This window comes from Corvus brachyrhynchos, unplaced genomic scaffold, assembly GCF_000691975.1.
Source record: "Corvus brachyrhynchos isolate BGI_N302 unplaced genomic scaffold, ASM69197v1 scaffold26, whole genome shotgun sequence".
NCBI lineage: Eukaryota > Metazoa > Chordata > Aves > Passeriformes > Corvidae > Corvus > Corvus brachyrhynchos.
Genome location: NW_008239324.1, coordinates 5564251 through 5586091, shown reverse-complemented (window position 1 = coordinate 5586091; position 21841 = coordinate 5564251). Strand labels below are relative to the sequence as shown.

General features: G+C 52.6%; 1 protein-coding gene across 5 annotated transcripts in view; it reads right to left on the bottom strand.

Annotated features, from left to right (window-relative positions):
- The window catches only part of VAC14 (Vac14, PIKFYVE complex component), an 89629-nt gene that overhangs the window by 9752 nt on the left and 58036 nt on the right, over positions 1-21841 (bottom strand). For all 5 annotated transcript variants that reach the window (XM_017740904.1, XM_017740908.1, XM_017740907.1 and 2 more), the window contains one exon: positions 12379-12511. In XM_017740904.1, the coding sequence (XP_017596393.1) occupies positions 12379-12511 (133 nt within the window). The remainder of the gene's footprint in view (positions 1-12378; positions 12512-21841) is intronic.

The window sequence follows — 21841 nt, the reverse complement described above, 5'->3', positions numbered from 1 at the left end:
ACAGCACCCAGCAGCTGAACCAAACTGCCAGCACCAGGTGGCTGCTCGTGGCGTGGGAGGGTCCCCAGGAGCCCATCCCCTGGGAGGCTTTGATGGCATGAGGGGAACGCCAGGCTGACTGGGAGGAGGCAGGGAAAGGGGCTGAACAGAGGACAGGTGGCTTCAACTGAGATGCCGGTGGAGTGGCTGTGGAAGGGAACAGGGAAGAGGGGACAATATAAATATATCTCCCCAAATATACATGATGTGATGACGGAAGGAACCAGCTAATCCCCCTGAAGCATCATTCCAGCAAGATGCCTCTCCCTGGAGCTCTCCCTGCATCCCTGTGGGTGACGTGCATCCTGTTGCTCATGGGGACTCAGAGAGTCCCCCAAGGACCTCCTGGCATAGAATAAGAGGGGAAGAAGTGTCCCCAGGGAGGCAGAAGCCACAGAGCATCATGGCACACACTGGTAACGTTAGGCAGCCGGCAGCGCAGGCACATGGCGATAATGAAATGTGGTATTCAGGCCATTAAAATTTAACTCCTTAAATTAAAAGGGTTATTCAAGCCTTTCCGATGGAGCCAAGGAATGTGGCTGCAGGCAGATGGGAGGCAGCATCCGCCTGTAGTGTGATGATGGGGGACACCTTGAGCCACCGTGGGGCTCCCAAGGGACCCAGCAGGTCACCTCCAGCCCCTGCTGCAGTCACAGGACCCTGCCCACCCCCTTGCCTGACCCCTTGACAACACGAGGCTGGCCAAGGGAAGAGCCACAGAGGGCACCACAAGCTTTGCGTGGCCATGTTACCCTGGGGTCCCCCTGTGCCTCTGATGCAGCAGTCACCAAGTTGCCAGCACAGCAACGTCAATCGCAATGAATTCCCATCACACAAACGGTTGGTAGAGGGGGATGAGGCACGGGAACAAGCAGAACAGGGATCATACAGGGGCAGGGAGCTGCTGCAGGGCAATCTGCTGGAGCCCAGAGGATGTTGGCAAGATGGGGTGGCTTTAGAGCCACATCTCCAATTAAGGACAAGCCCCGGCGTTCCTCCCAGCCCTCTTGCTTTGACAACTCGATGCCTGGAAACCGGCTAATCTAAACATCATCATTTCAGGCAGCTGTCAGAGCTCCCATCCTGCCCGCTCGTCCCTTTAACCACTTCAGCCCCGTCCCCTGCCCCGAGCCACCGTGCAGGAACAGGGTGGCGGAGGGTCAGGCCAGACCAATGCTTGCTCAAAGAGGGTGAACATTTGTGTTTCCCTTAACTTAAAAAAAAGTAAGATGAGATCCAGTCTCACTGCAGAACCACCTCCTCCTCTGGGATCTGTGGGGTGCCTGAGGGGAAACACTGGTCCCGTCCTGTTGCTCGGCCATGCTGAGCACCGTCCTGCTGCGTTCAATTAAGCAGGTGCTTCTTCATTAAGCACTAGTGATTTGCTTTATTAGCTCTGGGCTAATAGACACGGGGCCCCAGCAGGGAGAGGATCATGTCTCGTCCCACTTCCAGCAACTGGGACAGAGCCTGAGCTGTGGAAGGAGCTGGCTGAGGCCTGGGAGTGATGCTCTGAGGGGTTCTGCTCCACTTTTCTGCTCATGGGTCTCAGAACAACTTCCACAGCTGTGAGGAGGGCAGAGCCCTTCCATGCTTCCTCCCAACCCTCCTCTTCCTCTGCTCCCTTCCTCTCTCCTCCCAAAGGCTTTCCCCACCCTTCCTCCACACCCCAGGCTCCCCAGCAGATGCCCCAGCTTAACCCACCTAACCAGGGAATCCACAGCCTCCATGATGCCCACTGCCCATCCCCACCCCCCTGAAATTCTCTTGCCAGGAAAAGCAGCATCCTCAGCCTGGCCCAGCAGCTGGGATCCTTTAGGAATTTGCAGAGGAAGCATAGATAAAATTAGGTTGGGAAGGGGAGAAGGAGAAGAGAGCAAGTGGGGAAAGCAGGAGGATGTCATTGTACCATCCTTTCCCTCCACATCAGCAAAGAAAATCCCAGTCCTCCATTTTAATCCCCCCCTTTCCTGAATCCAGGCTCCAGAGCTGCTCCTCTGGGCAAGGGAAACCATGGCAACCCCAGCAGCTCCTGCTTTACAAAATTCATAGCGTTTTATGTAAGGGATTTTGAATGGTTTGGGAAGTTTAGGAGTAGGGGAGCTCCTTCTGCAAGAGGCAGGTCTGGGGAGGAGAAGGACCCTCATCAGCTTTGGTTTCTTGGAATGGTTACCAAGCTCCCCAGGGAAACTTGGTGAAAGCTGCAGCCCGGAGATGTGCATATCCTGGGAGGCAATGTGTGGATTCTGGGAAGGAGATGTGTGGATTCTGGGAGGAGATGTGTAGATCTCAGGAGGAGACAAGCCCTGCGCTGCCTTCGCTTGAAAAGGGAAAGGTGCAGAGTGTTTCACTGCAAACAAGAAAACCCTCCCACGAAGCGTCTGCTTGGCAGCAGCCGTCAGTGTGACAACTGCCGAAGGAGCCGCGCTGCCAGCTCAGTGCTGGGCTGCGGCCGCCTCAGTGTCAGGCACTCCCCAGGGATCCCTGGGGATCCCCAGAGCAACCAAGACGGATGTCTGAGAGGAACACAGCACAAATGTACATTAGTATTTCAGGCCAGCTTCAACTGGTGAAACAGCATCTTGATCCTGCAGAGCCTCAGCCCGTGGCTTCTGCTCTTCCTGATGCTCCCCTTGGACATCAGGCCATCAGGAGGTCCCTGTCCTGGCTGGCAGGATGGTGTCCCTGCTGCCTACTAAAGCTGATAGTCCAGCCTGAAGCTGGGGACATCCACCTTCACTTGTGATGAACCCAGCCTTGTTCCCACCTTGGACATGCCTGGAGAACTGTGCCCTTCAACGAGATCACCTTCAGTTCTCCAAGCAGATATCCAACACCTCCGGACATTTTTATGATCAGTGAGATACCTGCAGGTCCATACCAAACAGGAGAGGGAAACAGGGCTGTAGCAAGGGGAAGGAAGAGTAATATCCTTTGGGATAGGCCAGAAGCTAAAGGACAACTAAATTTGGAAACTTGATGGTCCACTCAGCCCAAGGTATGGCGCAACTTTTAGGCATAACACAGATGAATGTGGCAGCTCCCCCAAGGTGAAGCCCACTAGACAGACGACCAGCACCAGCCTCCAGCTGCTCAAGCTGGTGTGTCCCAGGAGTTTCCTTGAGGAAACTTTATTGTGACTTCTGGATAAAGCTATCCTGCCCATAGAATTCGGGAATGGTTTGGCTTGGAAGGGACCTTAAAAACTATCTCGTTCCAACCCTCTGCCATGGGCAGGGACACCTTTCACTACACCAGGCTGCTCCAAGACCCATCCAACCTGGCCATGAGCACCGGCACTGATGAGTCATTGGCGACCTGCAAAGCTTACAAAATCCTGTAGGAACATCTGAGCATCTACAGGAAGCTCACTTGAAAAACAGGCAAACCTGCCCTTCCAAACCCTCTAGGACACCAAAAAATTACCTCCCTGAAGCACTTCTTTTCCATCTTTTAAACTTGCCAGTGACTCGATGGCGAGATGGGTGGCAAATGCAAGTCTTGCCCTGGGCTCTTGGGGCTTCAAGCCCCAGGCAGGAGGCACCAGCAGCAGCATTAGAGCACATGCCTGGCTCCAGCCACCACCGAAGCTGAGAGGAACAACTCATTCAGTGCTCGCAGTTCAAGTGAGCCCTACAGAGCCTGCTCCCAGAGGGGCACTTACACCGGGCACTGATGTTTTCAGGCAAGCTCTGTTAGGAAGGGGAGGAAGGGTAGGGGCTGGCTTGGGAGTGGGGGAGAAGTGTAGAGCAGCAGCAGATCCTTTCTTCGAGACGTCCGCTTCCCTTTCAGGCTGACAGCTGTGGCCTAATTTTCAAGAAAACTGACAAGCGCCTTATTTCTCCCCCTATAATTTCTTATCACTGCAAATAAAATAGGTTAACGGAGCGGGTGCAGAGCTGTGGCAACAGGAGCTGGGAGAGGCTGATCCTGTTCAGGGCACGCACAGCTTGTACAGAGATGGGAGCTGCTGTCCCTGCGCTCACCCTTCCCCATCACTTTGCTTTAAGATGAAGAAATAAAGTGCTTTTGTTTCTAAAAGCATGGCCAAGGAGCAGGTTGTTGTCCTACAGGTGCATGAGCCTTTGGACCTCCCTGCAGGGAAGGCAGATTTGGGGGAAAATGGTCCTGCTGGCCATCTCTAGACCTCTGAAAGCAGAGGGATAGAATATGGCAGTAATACACGTGAAGCTTTCCAGAAGGAAGGAAAGAGAAGAGACTGGGAAGAGGTGGCAGCATCTTATGGCTCAAGGATAAGTGTATCCTGGGGTGGGAGGTGAAGCTGTCTTGTCTCTTCTGCCAACAACTCGAGCACATGCTGGAGCTCAGGGAAGGAGGTGCCTGTAACTCAGTGAGCCCTGCTGCACTTCCTACTCAAGTGTCAGCTGAAAAAATACCCCATTTATTGCCATGGTTTAGACACCCCAGATGTTATTTCAGCTTTAGTGCCAGGCTTGCCTCCATGCCCCCTGCCTCTCAGCATTCCAGTTGGATCACAATGCCTGCCCTGCCTTCCAAGCCAGGATCCCTGGAGGGATCCCAAGGAGGGATGCAGCCTGAGGAGCCTTGCTCCCTCAAACCCTCCAAGGCCCACAGATGCATGAGAGGAGAGCAGATGGATGGTCCCTGCCCTGCCAGGACCATAAGAGAGCACCCAGTGCTATGAGGGGACCAGCTCCAGGTGCAGCTGAACATGAAGAGCAGCTCATGCACAAAGGGAAGGAGCACTGAGTGGCAGGAACTCCAATCAGGGTGGCTTTTGCACAACTCTGTGTTTTCAGTGAGGAATTAAAAGTGTCCCATCCAGAGGTATCTGAGGACATCCCATCCTGGGAGCAGAGTGCCCAGCTGGACTCACTGGCTGAGGTGAGCTCTTCTCAGTTTTTAACTGAGTGTGCCCTGTACCTGGGGGATAACCCTGAGCAAGATCCCCTGGAGACAGGTGGTGGGAAAAACACTGTTACTCAGCCTGATTTCCTGTCTTGGCTCTTCTCTCCACAAAGATGAATAAACCGAGTTGTCACAGCTGCAGAGCCAGAGAAGGAAACACCATCAGAATACCCGAGCCCCAACCAACAGGATCAGACAGGTTAAGCTGCTTCCCCCATGATGAGGGTCTTCACCCCATCAGCCAGGCAAAGAAAAATTTGGGAGACACTTTGGAAGCTGCTTGTGCTGAATCCCTGCTCTGCAGAACACAACAGTCAGCAAGCAGGGGAGCTGTGGGCTCCTCTCCCCACAGCCCAGTTCGTCTTCTCCCAGCTCCCTCCTTCCACAGCCTTCACAGCTGCAGAGCCAGAGAAGGAAACACCATCAGAATACCCGAGCCCCAACCAACAGGATCAGACAGGTTAAGCTGCTTCCCCCATGATGAGGGTCCTCACCCCATCAGCCAGGCAAAGAAAAATTTGGGAGACACTTTGGAAGCTGCTTGTGCTGAATCCCTGCTCTGCAGAACACAACAGTGTTCTGCTCTGCAGAACAGCAAGCAGGGGAGCTGTGGGCTCCTCTCCCCACAGCCCAGTTCGTCTTCTCCCAGCTCCCTCCTTCCACAGCCTGCTTTTCCACAGCATTGCTGCTGTGATCCTAAGGAAAGTGCTGGGAGGAAGCAGATATCCCTACCTGGGGACCTGCCCTTTGAAGGAACTTGGCCATTTTGTGAGGATTTTCCTCTCCTACGCACATTTCCCCTTCCTCCCCTCCACCCTCTCACTGACCCAAATTAATCCCAGCCCACGCCGGCACTGCCGCTCACATGTGGTTCCCATTTTTCTACAGGAAAACCCATCAAATCCTTCCAAGCAGCTCCAAGTATGGCTGGTCCTGGAGCAGCTCTGGTGGGTTATGACAGCAAACTCATTTCCAGGGCCTGGTGCACGCCAGCTCATCCAGCCCATCCAGCTCAGTGGAGGAACCTCCTGTCCCTCCCTGGGGGTCCAGTCCCAGGAAGGAGCTGGCCAGGGCTGGCCCAGCTCCTGCTCTCCCAGCAGGGATAATCCTTAGACAGGGCAACCAGGCTCCTCCCTTGTGAAGGTCACACTGTTGGTGACTGCTGGTGCATTGTGACTCTAGAGTCAACCTCTCCTCTAGGGGAAGCTGGGTTTTCCCCCTCTGGCTCCTGCTTCAAGGGACTGGGGTATCAGAGAGCCCAGAATGATGTCCCAGAGCCTCAGTGAATTAAAACCTCGATAAGCACATGCTCCTGTGGGCTCGTGGAGCCCACTGTGTGATGTAAAAGAGGCAATTTGAGAGCTGGGGGTTTTTGGAGGTACAGTGGGGTTGCTGGCTTCCATCCAAAATTCCCATAGGAGCCTGAGGAGAGCCGGGAAGGCATTCACGGTGCAAGGCTGGGGCAGAGGGAGAATGCAGGAAAGCAGAGCATGTTTACCACCACATCACTGTAACACTGTTCTGGATCTCCAGGCACGGGGTTTTACATGGCAAGCGGGGGAGAGGAGGTTTTGGGGAGCCGGGAGAGTTAAAGGGAGGCACAAAGGAATGGGCTGGAGATAAGCGAGGAGAAGCCCACTGACCTCTGTAAAACTGAGAATGTTCACCACCCTGCTCCATCACCCTGTGCCTGGCCAGGGCCTTGGGTGGGAGGGAGTCCCTCTTTCTGCTTTGCAAATGGGCAAAAAAAAAAAACCAACCTAAAAAGCTTTCTCCGGTTCCTCCTCTCGGCCAGGCACGAGGAGGGGGATGGCGAGTGCACAGTTCATTAAAGCCGGAGGGCAGGCGGCCACGGAGCCTCCTGGCAGGCAGAGCAGTGGATTTTCGCAGGCTCGCTGCCTCCCGACACAGAAGCTTCCCTTGTAGCACTCACAGCTGTTTGGATTTTACCCGAGTTCATATCACAGTTTATCAAAGAGGCTCCATTTTTTTTCCCCTTCTTTTTTTTTTGCACTTTTCTGAGTACAAGCCAAACGGTTCCCGCAAAAACAAACGCAGGTTTTGTTCTGCATTGCAGTGGCACGGAGGGTGGGAGAGAGGAAGAGGTGACACGTGTCCCCCCTCCAGCCCTGATTCACTTGCAGAGGGATTTTCAGGGCATGGGTTTGGCAATGGGAGCTAGAGGGGGCACAGTGGCATCAGCACATCCAAAGGAAGGAGCAGGAGTAGGTTCTGCATCCCAGCAATGGGTGCCTCCAGATCATCAGGAGGTATTGGGATGTTCAGCCAAGGAAAATGTGTGTCCAGGGGAGCTCAAGAGTATCCAGGCCTGGGAGAAGAGGAGGGTTTTGGTTAGCTCCAGCTCCTGAGTCTCTCCCAGTGAGGGGCTGGGAAGTGAGGACAGCACAGCAGGAGGAAAGGACAAGGTTAGGGATGAGTTGGGAGCCAGGATGGGGCCGAGGGGACATTGGCTCACTGCAGTATAGTGGCATTCTGCAGTTGTGGCATCCTCTTATTACCAAAACAAACACCCACTGGCTCTGTACAGGATCCCCAGTGCATCCCTTGCTATCCAAATCTGTGGCTAAACCCCCATCCCACTCCCTCCCGACAGCCCTCACTGGGATGCTGGCAGGCAGCCCTTCCCTTCCCACTCTCCCAGACAGAAAGCACAGCCCTGGGAATGCCAGGCAGGCCAGTCAAAAGCGATTTAACATGCACCTCACTGCTGGCCTGCCAAGAGCATCGGATGGATGTCTGTGCTCCACACTCCTCCAGCCCTCTGCTCCCCTCCTCTGATTCCTCATCCTGGTTAGCAGGTTCAAACTCACTTTGCAACTTTTTCCCTATTTTTTGTGGAGAAACTGGTGTTGTACAGTCAGCCCCAGCCTCTTGGAGAGCCCTGTCATGCCCAAAAACAGGGACTGGCCACCCCAGCCCCAAGGACATCATGTACAGCCCTTCATGCACCCAGTGTGACCTGCTAGTGCTTGTCCTCAGCTCTGCCCTCCTCATTATCCAGCTCTCCACTGGCCTCATCCCAGCAGGACTTTGAGACCTCAAGAACAGTCAGAATTTCCAGCCAGGTGAACTTTTCCTGTCTGCTGGAACTATAAATCTGTGGCCCCATCATGAGACTTGGGATTTTCCAGCTCTCCAGCTAATGCCATAAACTGGCTGAACAACCTTCTGTGTTCCAGCCTCTGTCTTCCAGAGTGGATGGAGAACCAACCAGCCCTCCTGGCCAGCCCCCACAGGGTTCAAGCGTCGCCCCAAAGGCCAAGGGCCATCTCCAGTCAAATGGACAATCCCACCGGGTGCATCACATGGGAGGTGGTTGAAAAGTCATGCCAGGGCCTCTTCCAAGCAGCTTAACCTCAGAAAACACCTCGTGAGAAGGTGCCAGGCAGTGGGGAGGTTTGTTTAACAGCTCTATAAAACAAGCTGAGACAACCCCTGCATGCGGGCCCCTGCCTGGGGAGCAAAGTGCTGACTCAGGCATCCTCTCTGCCCCAGGGTGCCACTGCTCTGCAAGAAAATAGCCTTGCTGGGTTTAAGAGTTAAGCCCTGCACTTCAAAGCATCCACACATGACATGCATAGGGATGTCTCAGCCACTCAAGCACATCCCATACCCCAGAGAGTTCATTTGCTGTGGCAAGGTACATCAGCCATGAATGTCTGAGCTGCTCCATCTCAGAGAGCAGCAAAAAGCTGGCTGTTTTGGTGCTAGGCTTGACTCAGCCAGCTGAACCAGTTCCTGGAGCTCAGACTGACCCTGGGGACAGCACAGGAACTGCACAACCAGCTCTGGGGAGGTATAAGACGGGAGAAGACAGCTCCTTGCAAGGACAGCCAGCCCTATCCTCACACCGTGCTCTGAGCAGCAACGCTGATGTCCATGCAGTAGGGCTTAACCTCTCCCTTAATCCCCCCATCCCACAGCGCTGGTACCAACCAACAGGCATTAAATCCAGCCTGTAAATCTCGGCATGAGCTGAAAAGCTCGGTGCCGCTCTGCTGCCTGCCTCCTGAGCAGCCAAGCAGCTTTCCCTCCACAGGGTTCCTGCCCAGAGGACAGCCGTGCTGCTCCAAGGAGCCATGTGACGCGCTGGAAGCTCCTCCGCATTTTTCTGCTGCTCCAAGCCACCGCCGGGAGGTCAGCAGCTGAATGGGAATATTTGCTTCTTGCTTAGGGGCTCTGTAGAATCCAGGACAGCCACGTGCCAGCCAGGGCAATCAGCAAGAAGGGTGGAAGGCCTCAGATCTGCTTATCAAGGTGGGAGGTAACACTGATGGTCTTGCCTCTGACAACACTTTGGGAGCAACCTTTGAGTGCAAACATGCCTGGCTTGAGAGGAGAAGGCAGCACTTGGTATTCTTAGTTTTGAAGGCAGACTGATTTTTCTGGCTTCCAGCCTAAAAAAAGTCACAAGTGACAGTAAGAGAGAACTGACCCCCAAAGGAACCCAGTCAGCTGCAATGCAGAAAACTGATGCCAAGCCAAAAAAAAAATTTGGAAGAGATCATGGGAGCAGGTTTCCCTCTTTTCTCTAGGGGAGAGGGGTGGGACAGCATGAGACTCCGTGGGACTTGTACCACTGGAATCCCCTCAGCACATCCTTTGCCCAGACATTCATGAGGCATTTAAACAGCTTTGAAGAGCCTTCTCCTGGATGTTGCTCTTCCCTTCTCTCAGATCATAAATGACAGAATATTCTGAGCTGAAAGGGACCCACAAGGATCAAGTGTTGGGGCTCAGCTCGGCATGTGAGCTCCACCACAGCCATAGGCTTTCTCTCTGTGAGGTCCCCTTGGATTGAGGGGATCCTAATCCTAAAGTCCTCGGCACAGATGAGGCATCACACCATGGTTTGATGGGCACTGGATCCCACTGGGGGAGGCAGCAGACCAATCCATCTCTTGGCTGCACAAACAGCACTGGCAGAGGGACCACGTGCCAGTGTTCAGTTATTCCCCAGCCTGGTGGTCACAGGCAAAGAAGAAGAAATTCTCTGGATACTTCCTTATGAATGATAGAAGTTTTTGGAGCTGTTTCCCTGTTATTTTGAAGGAAGTTTGTGTTGCCACATAGCTCCAACCTGTCTTCTCTGGCAAAGCATCTCGAGATACCCACCTTGGGGCTGGGGTTACTGATGGTGAGACCACTTGTCCCAGCCCCTACCTCTGCCTGAGCCAGGCTTGGAGGATGAGTTCTGCCAGCGAGGGCTGCAGGTACTTCTCCCACCCATCTCCTAGCATCAGACAGGCTCTGGAGCAGTTCTATATGTCTTGGGGACCACAGATCCTTACACAGCAAGAGATGGTCCCATCTCCTGCAGAGATCACTGGTCAAAACCCACTTCCATCCCCAAGGATGTAACGTACCATAACCTCTGTCTCTGGGACTCTGAGGACATATCAGGAGAGCGACTAAAGTCCTTTCAGAGTCAGCAACCAAGCATGAACAAACTTGAGTTGGATTAGAAATAAACTACCTTTAATCGCAGACCCCCTATGTGACCTCATGGACCTTTGAATTTGCCCACCAGCAACGTGACAGGGAAAACTGCTGTGCTGTGCTTGAATAAAACCCCTGTCTCCCATTTCCCTTTCCTGTGAACACTAATCCTTCAGCTGGAAATCATTGCCTAAACGTAACAAGCCTATTTTCCTTCCCTGCTTCACTGTTCCCAGGCCAGCCTGGGAAAGAGGCAGCAGTGGTCCTGGACCACACTTTAGCAGACCCTGTCCCAGTCTCTCAAGCATCCCCCTTGTGCTCTCCAGCGCAGGATGAAACATCACCAGCATCTCTCAAGTCAAACATGAGGCCGGCTTCTCACCCTGCTGTGCGAAACAGCTGAGCTGGCTTGTGGATAGGGGAGGGATGTAACGTGGGAACGCACATACGGCTTCAATTTGAAAAGTGGCTAAAAATAGCTCCACGAGGCTCCCACGTTCACTGAGTCTCTCCAGCAAGAGACCAATCTTTGCCAGAGAGTCCTGTAGAAGTTTTTCTCCTCTATTCTCATCTTGCTTTTTCTGGAAGCAGCAGAAATGTAGTTTACACCAGTCCTCTACCCACCATCAGTAGGTTTCAGAGTTAATCGCTGGTACCTGGGGGAACGGCTCACCCTTCCAGAACCACCACTTTGGCTCCAGTCCTGCATCTACCCCACATGAGCAACAACGTGACTTGACAAAGGACAGAGTCATCTATTTTTTTTTTTTTTTTTGCTTTACCAGGTTTTTTGGGGCATGAGTCACTGTAAAAAGCCTTGGCTTGCTGAGCTGCTGTGAGCCGGTCCCACCGCACCTCTGGCTGGCTGCTGGGAAAGCTGGGCCTGCCAGGCAAAGCTCATCCTGCCAGAGCTGGAGGGAAAAGTTGGAGGTGGCCGTGGTACAGGAGAGCTTTTAAATGGGACCCTGCCCAGGCTCACTGTCATTCTGGTCACCCGTCACCCTGCTTCCCTAATACACTATGGGGCCACTTCCCTGCCAAGAGTGGCTTATCCTAGGGGCTGTGCTGACTGGCGAGAGGACAGTGGACACTGTGAGTGGGATATTGTCTCTGGGATGAATCCAGACTTGAGCAAAAATTGCTGCCTAAGCAGGTACAACTCCACAGCCAGCTCAGCTTAGCAAATTTTGGGAGCTCTGCATGCTGTACTTTCCCACTGCAGTGGTGGGACCCCCTCATCAATACCTGGCACACCCCTGTGCCTTTGGAGAGGTGGCTCTCTTCTCCCACAGAAGCATGGCTTGTATCTCATGCTCTCCCCCTGTTCATTTGATGCCACATCCCTGAAAGCAAGGGAGGAAAACCCAGAGTCCTGCCAGCTGCTTCCACGAACCTCCTCACGGATTCCTCCACCTCACCTCGACCACTAACCCTGTTATTTCCCAGCAAGCTGAGGAATGGATATCCCTTGCCCCAGATTACATTGCATTAAAGATGACTCCCTGCCAGCTGCCACGACACTTGGCATTCCAACATTCACAACATTTGGCTCTCCAGCCTCCACCGCAGCTCCTTACCAAGCTGAAGCAAACCCTACCAACTCTGTGCATTGTAACACATGGCTTTGGATGGGTGAGCATCTTGCCAAGCTGGCTGGAGGGATTCACTTGGCTTGGCACTCCAAGTGCAAGCCTGTCTTCATGCTCCGGCTGGTCGAGTTGTTTCTCAACGAAACAGGCTCTGACAACACTGTTTAATGAGGAGCCACTTTGCCTCTGGGGATGGGAGTGAGAAATATGGTGCCTTGACATGTGAAAGGCAAATCCCGTTTGCTACAAAACCGTTTGTTGGAGAGCGAGGGAAGCTTGAGGAAATGGTTTTGGCTCTGAGTGAATGTAGTACTTGGGCTTCTTGACCCTGCTACCCCTGTCCCACCTGTCCCAGGGGTGCTCAGGGGCTTCAGTGAGGCTGGTGGCGTGCTCTGACCTGATGATGAAGGCTCCTCTGGTCTCCAGGAGTTTCCGTTCACTGCTGAAGCGCTTGAGCAGGTTGATCATGAACTTGTAGAAGTAGGAGTTCATGGTGGGGGTGGAGGGTGAGCACTCCAGGCCTTTTGTACCTGAGGAGGCAAGGGGAGAGCAAATCAAGAGCTGCCAGAGCCCTGCTGCCAAAGCCTCGATGAGAGAGCAGACACCCAAAACATGGCCACAGCACTGAGGAGGGCAGGGGCATGGAAAGATTTTCAAGCCTCATATAACCACATCTGGCTGGTCCTAGCAGAGCCAGCCCTGTCTCGGCTGTCTCCAGCCCAGGGGAAAGCATCTTAGGGTGGTTAAAGCCCTGGAAGCAGCACCTGGGGGTAAAATGGGATTTTCGGGAGCTCATCCCAGAGCTATTCAGCTTCAGTAGCTGGTAGAAGAAGGGGTACCTGAGGCTCTAAATTGAGCCAATCCCATCTCCTCAGACATGGCATGTACACTCATCCCAAAACCACCAGATTGCTGGTGAGTTGAAGAGCCTGTAATCCAACCCCATAAGCCATAGATGTCCTGAGCCCAGTGTGCATGTAGGGGCAGACACACACATTCAGCCCCAGGTCACGGCATGGACACCGATTTACACTCGGTGATGTGATTTTCCCTGGGCAGAAGCCACTTGGTGCAATAGAGTCACATACAGTGTGTCCCAGGGCTAGCATAAAGTACTGGTCAAACCACAGCAGAACTCCAGGCTCAGGGGTTGTCCCGGTCTGAGACTCTTGGCAGGGAGGGCAGGGAAAGGGGCAGCTCCCAGCTCAGGGAAATATTCCTTCCACACACAAGAGCAGGGAGCTGGCAGGTAAAGATTGCTTTTCCCACAGTGAAACCCCAGGGGAGATGGTTTATTTAGCAGGACAGCGCTCAAAGCAAATGTTTGGAGAGAGCATTTCAAAGGCGACTTTGCAACAAGGGGAGCTCTCTCCCTTAATTTCTCCTTTGGAAAGGCCATGTCTAACTGCGGTAAGGAGGAAAGCCAGCACACACGAGCACCCCAAGGCTATTCCCCATCCACTACTTTCATCAGATAACCGAAGGAAACCTAAGCAGTTTGATTTATGGATGTTGTCTGCTTCTACGGACACTCAGTGGAGCATGGAGCAGCCAATTAAAGATGCAATTAAGCTGCCAAAGCCCAGGAAAGCTGATGGAAAAGCTGCTGGTCTGTTTTTCACCCTGCCTCTCCCAGTGATACACAAGAGATACACTCAGGGCAGCTTCCCCAGCTTTGGATTTAGTATCTAAGAGAACATACAGAGCCAAAGAAAAAGGAAAATGAAATACGAGGTCATCCTGACCAGAACCTGGTGTCCTCTTCCTGCTGGAGCTGTGTGTTCACCCACCCCTTGGTATATCTGTAACCCAAACCAGGCTTTGAAGCAGGCAGCACCCCGAGCACAAGTGTTCACCATCGCATCATGTTTCCCCTAAGCTGCAGGGAAGATGATCTGGGCAAAAGAAAAAAAAAAAAAAAAAAGGATCCAGCCGAGCCAATGTGCTCCAAAACAAAGGTGTGTTTGTTCGAAGGCAGGGAGTACCCGGCATGAAAATACAGCCGTGCCCCACGTGTCGTCACTACAGCTGCTCAGCACTGCTCAAAAGGGAGCAGAGACAGTGTGGAGGTGACAGGGGGCAGCTCTGCCTTCCTGCTGTGCCTGCCTGCAGCTTACCCTCATACCTCCCAGCAGAGCCTGGGAAGGCAGGTGAAGACCAAGCAGAAATTGTCTTTTAAAGCTCCAAAATGATATTTTTGCCTGTTTTCTCAGTAATGCCGAGGCACCCAAACCTGGTTGCGCTGCAACATGAGCTAGCAGCAGGTAGGACATCCCACCTTCATCCCCACCAGCTAACAATGCTCCAGTGCTGTAGTTTGCCTGGGAGGAAGGTCTGATCTTGGAGTTTCTCCCTTCTCAAGACCCCAAAAATAGTCTCTCTGAGCCCCACAGCAGCATGGACAGCACTGCTGCCCAGTGTTCCCTTCACAAGGCAAAGCCAGCTTTGTACCTTGCTGCCATCCCGCCTGCCTTCCAGTCAAACATTACATATCCTAGAACACATCCCGAAGGAAAAACAGGAGAAGGCAGCAGTTTTTCTCCTCCCTGGCAGGACCAGCACTTCTGCTGTGCACAGGACAAAGCCCAGGAGCTGTATGGCTGCAAAACTGACCAGCCAGAAGCACTCTCAGATATGTGCTCTGAAGTGGTGCAGCATCTGCTGCATCTTCAGCTGGAGACTGGGAACAACCTGCTGGATCAGCTGAGTATCCAAAAGTCAGAATTGCCTTGGAGATTCCAGCTACAGTCTTCAGGAGCTTCAGTACTGCTGTTTTCTTCCACTGACTGGTTCCTGAACCTCGGACCCTTCTGCCCACCCTGGGAGCAAGGAAGGACAGGGATACAGAGATGGTGAAAACAAGTCTGTGCCCTGTTTTTCTTAGGAGAGGAAAGCATATGAGTATGCCCACTCCAGGGAGCCTCTTCACCATCCTTTGCCTCTAGGAGCACTGAGATTGAACTTCAGAGGGATCATTTCTCCATCCCTTGCCCACATGGTGCACAGCAGCTATGCCTGCATGTCCCTAAGGAAGGTTTCCACTGTGGCACACCATGCCAGAGCAGCCCTGCCAGTGCTCTCCAGGGGTAATGCTGGGAGTGAGAAACCAGTGTGTAGGAGTCTGCCAGGCTGCAAAAGGCTCAACCAAACCTCAGATGGAGTTTAAACAGGCAATACTTCTTCCAAGCAGGAAAAGCCGTTCTTTTCCAAAGCCTCCCAATCCTCCAAACTTCCTGTTTGCTCTGTTTACAGGATGTCTAGGAAGTGGCTGGCACCTTGTGTGCCATGGTGTAACCCTTCCTGGCATAGCCTGGAGCTCAGCTCGCTGCCCCGCGGGTTACAGCTCAGCACAGTGGCATTCCCAGCTCGACAGAACTGTAGGAGCAGCTTGTCAAGTGTTTCTCTGAAGCACGAGAGACAAGCAGGAAGAAGTGTTAAGAAAACTGTGGCATAATTAATTGAAGCTTGCACCTCTCCCCCTTTCCCTGAAGCAAGACTTTGCAGATCTGTAACCTGGCAGATCTGCTGTTAACGTAGCCAGGGCTGGTGGCACGTCACGGCTCTGCTGCTTTTTTTTTTTATTTTTTTAATCTGGCATGGAGGAGGAAGCTGGAAGAAGAAAGATCCCTGCTCAAAGGAATGATGAAATTCAGTCCAGATATTCACCAGAATAGGAACAAATGGGAATTTTGGGCTCAGAGGAACATCAGAACAGTGAAACATGATGAAAAGCATGTGGGAATTGCAGCTCCATGGCTGCAATGAGTCCCCACCAACCTGGGCCCTTACCATTGAATCACAGAAGGGTCCTTAAAGCTCATCTAGTTCCAACCCTCCTGCCATGGGCGGGGACACTTTCCGCTAGATGAGGTTGCTCAGAGCTCCATCCAATCTGGCCTTGAACACTTCCACAGATGGGGCAGCCACAGCTTCTCTTGGCAGCCTGTGCTAGTAACTCACAATAAAGAATTTCTTCCTAATATCTAAGCTAAACATATCCTCTGTCAGTTTTACACCATTATCCCTTGTCCTATCAATGACTACAGCGACCTCCCGCAGCCCAGGACACCGAGCTAACAAAGCTTTCCCTGGATTCCCTTCACAGACTGGGATAGAGCCAGGGACATGAGCGGGCTTCTCGGATCACCTAAGTCAATACCAACATCTGTTCCCCCCATCCATGGGTGCCAGCTCGAGTGGAGCACAGTAAATGTCTGCAAACCCCCCGAGCATCCCTGAATGCTCACCAGCGGCTAATGCTGTTCCCATCGCTTGCGTGGCCACGCTATAAATCAACCGAGACAGGCAATTAGGGATCTATATTAAGGCCCTTATAAATATATATTGTACATCACCCTGGAACATTGAGGCTGTCTGGCTGCTTGATGGGCTGAGCTGTGTCGAGAACTACAGTATCCAAAGTGTCCCCACATTGCTCCGGGTGAGCCTGGCAGACTCCGACATGAACTTGGATTTTTCTACCTCAGCCACAAAGTGCTGAACTTCACTCTGGCATAAAACATAACTTCGATTAATTTACTATAATTGGTTTCAAACCAGTCTTAATTAAAACCGGTGTGGACTTGCTTAACTCCATTGAAACCAAATTGGAATAAGATTGGAGCAGAATTGATTCCTTTCTGAAGCGAGCTAAAGCTGGGTAAGCTGGTTAAAGAGTATCCACAAGGGTATTTGCGGTGGTTTAGCTAAAATGATTTACCGCAATCTCTAATTGAAGCAATTTCAGCTCGGATATAGGCAGGGTAAGCTAAGAGTTGGCGAGGACAAGCATCCTTCCCACCCGAGTGCTTTCCCCAAGGCGTCATGTTTCCAGCTCAGCCCAGAGAATGATCTCCCTCAGCTCCTCTGAGAGAAACAGGGATAAACCCGGCGGCAGCCGGAGCTGGTCCGTGAGCCTTCAACCCGCCCGAGCGCCAGCGGCGTGGGAGTCGGCACTGCCAGATGGTGCTCTGAGAAACCCCGGGCAGCGACGTGGGAATCTGTGCGGCGTCTCCCCCCGGCAGCCTTCCCCAGGATGTTTTGAATTTTAGCTTTTGCAAACACGGAGTGGCAAAGCCTCGCGGAGCAGGATAAAAATAGAGCCGTAAAAAAGGCAAATCCTCCCCTCCTCCTCCCAGAAAGCCGGCGCAGGGCGTAGCTGGAAACAGATGTGAACATGTCGGCAGCTCAGCTGGGCTCTGGAAAACCTCCACTCTCCCCTCTCCAGAGCACAGGATGCTGCTGGGGAAATAAACCCATCAAAATTCTGGATTGCACGGGCAGGGGCTGTGCTCAGCCTGGTTTTGCCTGGGCACACATAGATGTTTCCCCCTTTCTACCTGGCTAAAGAGCCATGGGTTTGTAATTCCCATGACTTCAGCGTATCAGCAGAAAGGGGGTCCCAGATGGGTTGGGGTACATATTTTGATGCCATATGAGGCTTTTGCTGCCCCTGGCTCCCCCCACTTGATGCAGTCTGTTCTCATGGCTGCCTTAGAGGAAGGCAGCAGGCAATGATAATCCTGACGGTTTTCCTAGGAAGGTTAGCAGTCAACTACTGCCTCATTTTTCTTTGCTAAGGTAAATCAATAAGCAAAAATGCAGCAGGGGTATAGCTCAGCCATTGTTCTGGAGCACAAAGTACACCCAGCAGAGCTGCAAACCAGGAATGGTTAAGCTTCATGGTGAGCTTAGAGTGGATTGAGGCTCCTGCATGGAAAGGTGAAGCATACAGAAGATAACCTGTAGGAATGAGCAGCAATGGGCTTTGCTGGGCCATTTCCACACCAACACTCTCATTCTGATAGTTTGTTTTTCACTTCATTCCTCACCTCACCCTCCAAATTCCTCACAACATCTTAGGAAAACTGAGGCAGCCCAGCAAAGTAACTCCAAGGGAGGGCTTGGCTAGGAGTGATTTATCTACACCATCAACTTCTCCTTTGTCCACCACAACAGATCAGTAATCCCAGCTGTTTTTTGGGAATCCCCAGGCTTTCTGGCTGGCTGTATGCTGTGACCATCTCAGGAGGGATGGATACCTGGAGGCACGCCAGGCGAGTTAATGCTACATCTGGATGGTCTCTCCTGGGGTTTTCCATGGCATCCCAGCTCTGCTATTACACTCTAATATCCAGGAAAAGAAACAGATCACCCTTTCCTTCAAATTCCTCTCCTCCCCAAGAGGCAGAAGAACGTTTTTGACAGTCAACTCTCCTGAACAGCTTCATGCTAGTAGGAAAAGAGATGCCACAGCCACCAATCATCAGGAACCAGACCACTGAGCTTGGAGCACTCAGAACAGCCCTCTTTTCTCTTGCCTGCTTGGCTCCTCTGCTCCCTGCTGTCACACTCCTGATCCTGCAAAAACTGCTGGAAGCTGGCTCCTTTGAGAGCAAGTGATTGGTGGTGTGATGTCGGCTGCCTCATTGCCTTTTGTTGGGAGGATGAGTAAGGAGGGGTTTAACTTTTATCCTTCTCTAACACTGGAAATAGCAGTTTAGCAAATCTGAGCCATCTGACAAGGGGCCACGTTCTCTTTTCTACCTGTCATGGACCTCCTGCACCCTACAGACTCTCACCTGATGTTTGCAGAGGCTGCCCTAACATTTTCCAGACTGTATGGAGGTGGGACCTTGTCACACACTGCTACTTCTGCATATCTGATTACACAAACGAAGCAATGGACAACGAAAAGGGAGTGGTTTGGCTCACTGAGAATAAAATTCCCCCCAAGATACATCAAAAGCAAACCCCTAACACAGAATATCTCCGCTCTGGAGCGTTGCACGTTCTCCAGGGGGGATACAGCAAGATTGAACTCAACAGACTACATTTCTCAGGGACTTCTAGCAGTCTCCTCCAGAGTAATCCACTGACTCCTGGGATATCCATGGTTTGCCAGTGGAAACCAATGACCTCAGGCACATTAGTGCATCCACATATAGAGTCAGACTCCTGGTAAACATCCTATAGCATGAGGAGCTCAGAGGGTACAGCGCTGTCCCCACCATCTCCGGCAGGAAGCCAGGCAGGAGAGACCGGACCAAGCTGGAGAGGAAACAAAGGGCTGTAACTGCTTCACCTTACAAAGCTGTGCAGAAAGGAAGGAAGAGATGTGTTTGAGAGTTACCCTGTGCAAGGCAGCAGCTGGTCTGGCATCCTTTTGGAATGAGCTTTTGTCTCTCCTGCAGAGCAGAGCTGTATACTAGGCTGGAGGGCTTGCACCTACGATATCATGGAATGGTTTGGGTTGGAAGGGACATTTAAAGGCCATCTAGTCCAACCCCCTTGCTATGGGCAGGGACACCTCCCACTAGACTGGGTTGCTCAGAGCCCCATCCAACCTGGCCTTGAACACTTCCAGGAACAGTACATCCACATCTTCTCTGGGCAACCTCTTCCAGTGCCTTGCCATCCTCACAATGAAGAATTTCTTCCTAATACCTAACCTAAACTATTCTCCTTAAGCTTGAAGCCATTCCCCCTTGTCCTGTCACTCTGTGCCTTGTCCAAAGTCCTCCAGTTTTTCTGGAGCCCTTTAAGGCACTGGAAGAGGCTCCAAGGTCTCCCTGGAACCTTCTCCAGGCTGAACAACCTCAACTCCCAGTCCGTCTCCTTAGTAGAGGTACTTCAGCCTCTGATCATCTCTGTGACCTCCTCTGGACTTGCTATGACTGGTCCATGTCCTTCCAGTGCTGAGGACCCCAGATCTGGATGTAGTCATCCAGATGGGGTCTCACCAGAGCGGAGTAAAGGTGCCCAATCACCTCCCTTGACCCACTGACCTTGGTGACAACCACTCTTGGGTCATCTGCTACTTGTCTCAACTTCTACACGGTTGGAATAAACACTCCTAAAGCAAAGCAGGCAGCTAGATTCCCATTGTACTGACCAGACTGGCATTGCACCATCACTCCAAAGACCAGGGAGCTCTCAGGCACAGCCCTGCAGCCCATGTTCCTGGAAAAGTGGGCAGAAAGCACCAAGGAAGCATTCCTGGAGGCCAGCACCAGCCTCCCTCTCCCAGGGCAGTCAGAGCAGGTCGGGAAGAGATGTTGGGTCTCCCCGGCAGTGCTGAGCTGGGCTGGCCCCAGCTCATTGTGCTTGGAGAAGGCGTCGAGGGCAGCTGACCTTACGTAACCGGAGAACAAAGCGGCTAAATAAAAACTGGAGCTGGGAACGGGCTGCGGAAGTGGGACACGGCTTTCCTGACTAATCAACCAGCATCTGAAGGAAACCAAACTCAATGGCAGGGAAACAACTGCATAAACACATCCCGAGGGAAGAAAGGGAGAGAGAGGAAACGTGGGGAAGACCATGGGGGCACTGGCCCCTTCCACCTCCACTCCTGCCCTTACTTGCTTGGCTGGCAAAGCCTGGAGTGTCAAGACAGAGAGCACAGCAGGGAATCTGCCACGAGCTCAAGGATTTCAAAGGGTGACCTTGCTCGTTTACCTGCAAAGCCACCAACTGCACATTTGGAAGGGCCTCAGGGATAGGAGACGATTGGGGCTGGGATGGATCAGCAGCTTCCCTCCCACTGCTGGCTTCAATGGCAACTCAGTCTGAAGTGGATGAAGACAATGGAGAGATTTTACCCTGGGGAAAAGTGCTGGAACCCTGCAGTCCCCACTCTGATGGGGGAACAGCATCCACGCTACTGCCAATACAGCACTGAACCACAGCACCCTAGGGAACCATCCCATACATCCCAGTACGAAACCAGTGACTCCAGAAAGGGATACACCTTCTCTTTGGTGCCAGCATGATTTTTGCGTGGGAAGGGCAGAGTTTTGGCTCACTTGCTCTCACCATTTGGGACCACACTCACACATGGGGATTTCGACTGCCCACTGTCCTGCTCCGAAAAGCTCTCCCTTCAAGCAATCCTCTGACAAAAGGAGTATTTTTCAGGAGCCTCTGATATTCCAGGCATAATCCAGGAAGGTCCTGGCCTGGCTGTGACCCTCAGTTTCCCTGAGGGAACTCCCCAGCAGCCCATCTAGTCTCAGCCTTGGGTGGTCAAAGCCAGACAGGACTGGGGCCATGATAAACGTCCAAACCCAATGAACCAGCTCCTTTTTCCCTCCCCAAAAACATCTGCCTTTGGTTAAAAGCCAATGGCCCTGCAAAGCTCAGCCCCAAATAAATTCTTAAGGAACATATTTCTGGTGCATTATAGGGAAGAGGAAAATAGGTGAGGAAGCCAGAACCCATTAGGACCTGTGTGGGGGCAAGTTGTCCCACCCTGGGGCAACGGGAGCTCCAGCTCCAGCAGATCTACTCCAGGAAGGGAGAGCCACACTCTTTTAAAGGTTACACTTAAGGAAGTAAAGCCAGGTTGCTCTTCCAGATAGCTAACAGGGGCCACGGCAGTCGTTAGGATCCACGCCATCCAGCCTGCTATTTTTAGATCATCCAGAAGGAAGGAAACCTCAGACAACCATCAGTGTGAGCTGAACTGCAGCTCCTCAGCTGCTTGGCCAGCGCTGCAGGAGCCGCTCCACCCAGGCAGTCTCACTTCTGACAGTGGGAGGATGGATGAGACTTGCAGAGGGCTTGGGGAGGTCGCCAGCTCTGCAGCCCTCACCTCTCCATTGCAGAGATAAAGCTGCCAGCAGGAAACAGGTAGATCCACAAAAAATATCTGACCCTGAACAGCCCAAGACTTGAGCTGGTTGCTGGCGCAGACATTTATAAGACCAGGGAGGGGTGAGTGATCCAGGACCTTTGGAGAAAACAAAGCCTGGGGATGGGAAAGCAAAGCCTCCCTCTCTGGTGGTGATTTTGCAAGGCCCTGTGGCTGCATCCTGTGCAGGGAGAGGCAGACTTGGCTCAGTGCTCGGGTTGCAATCCAA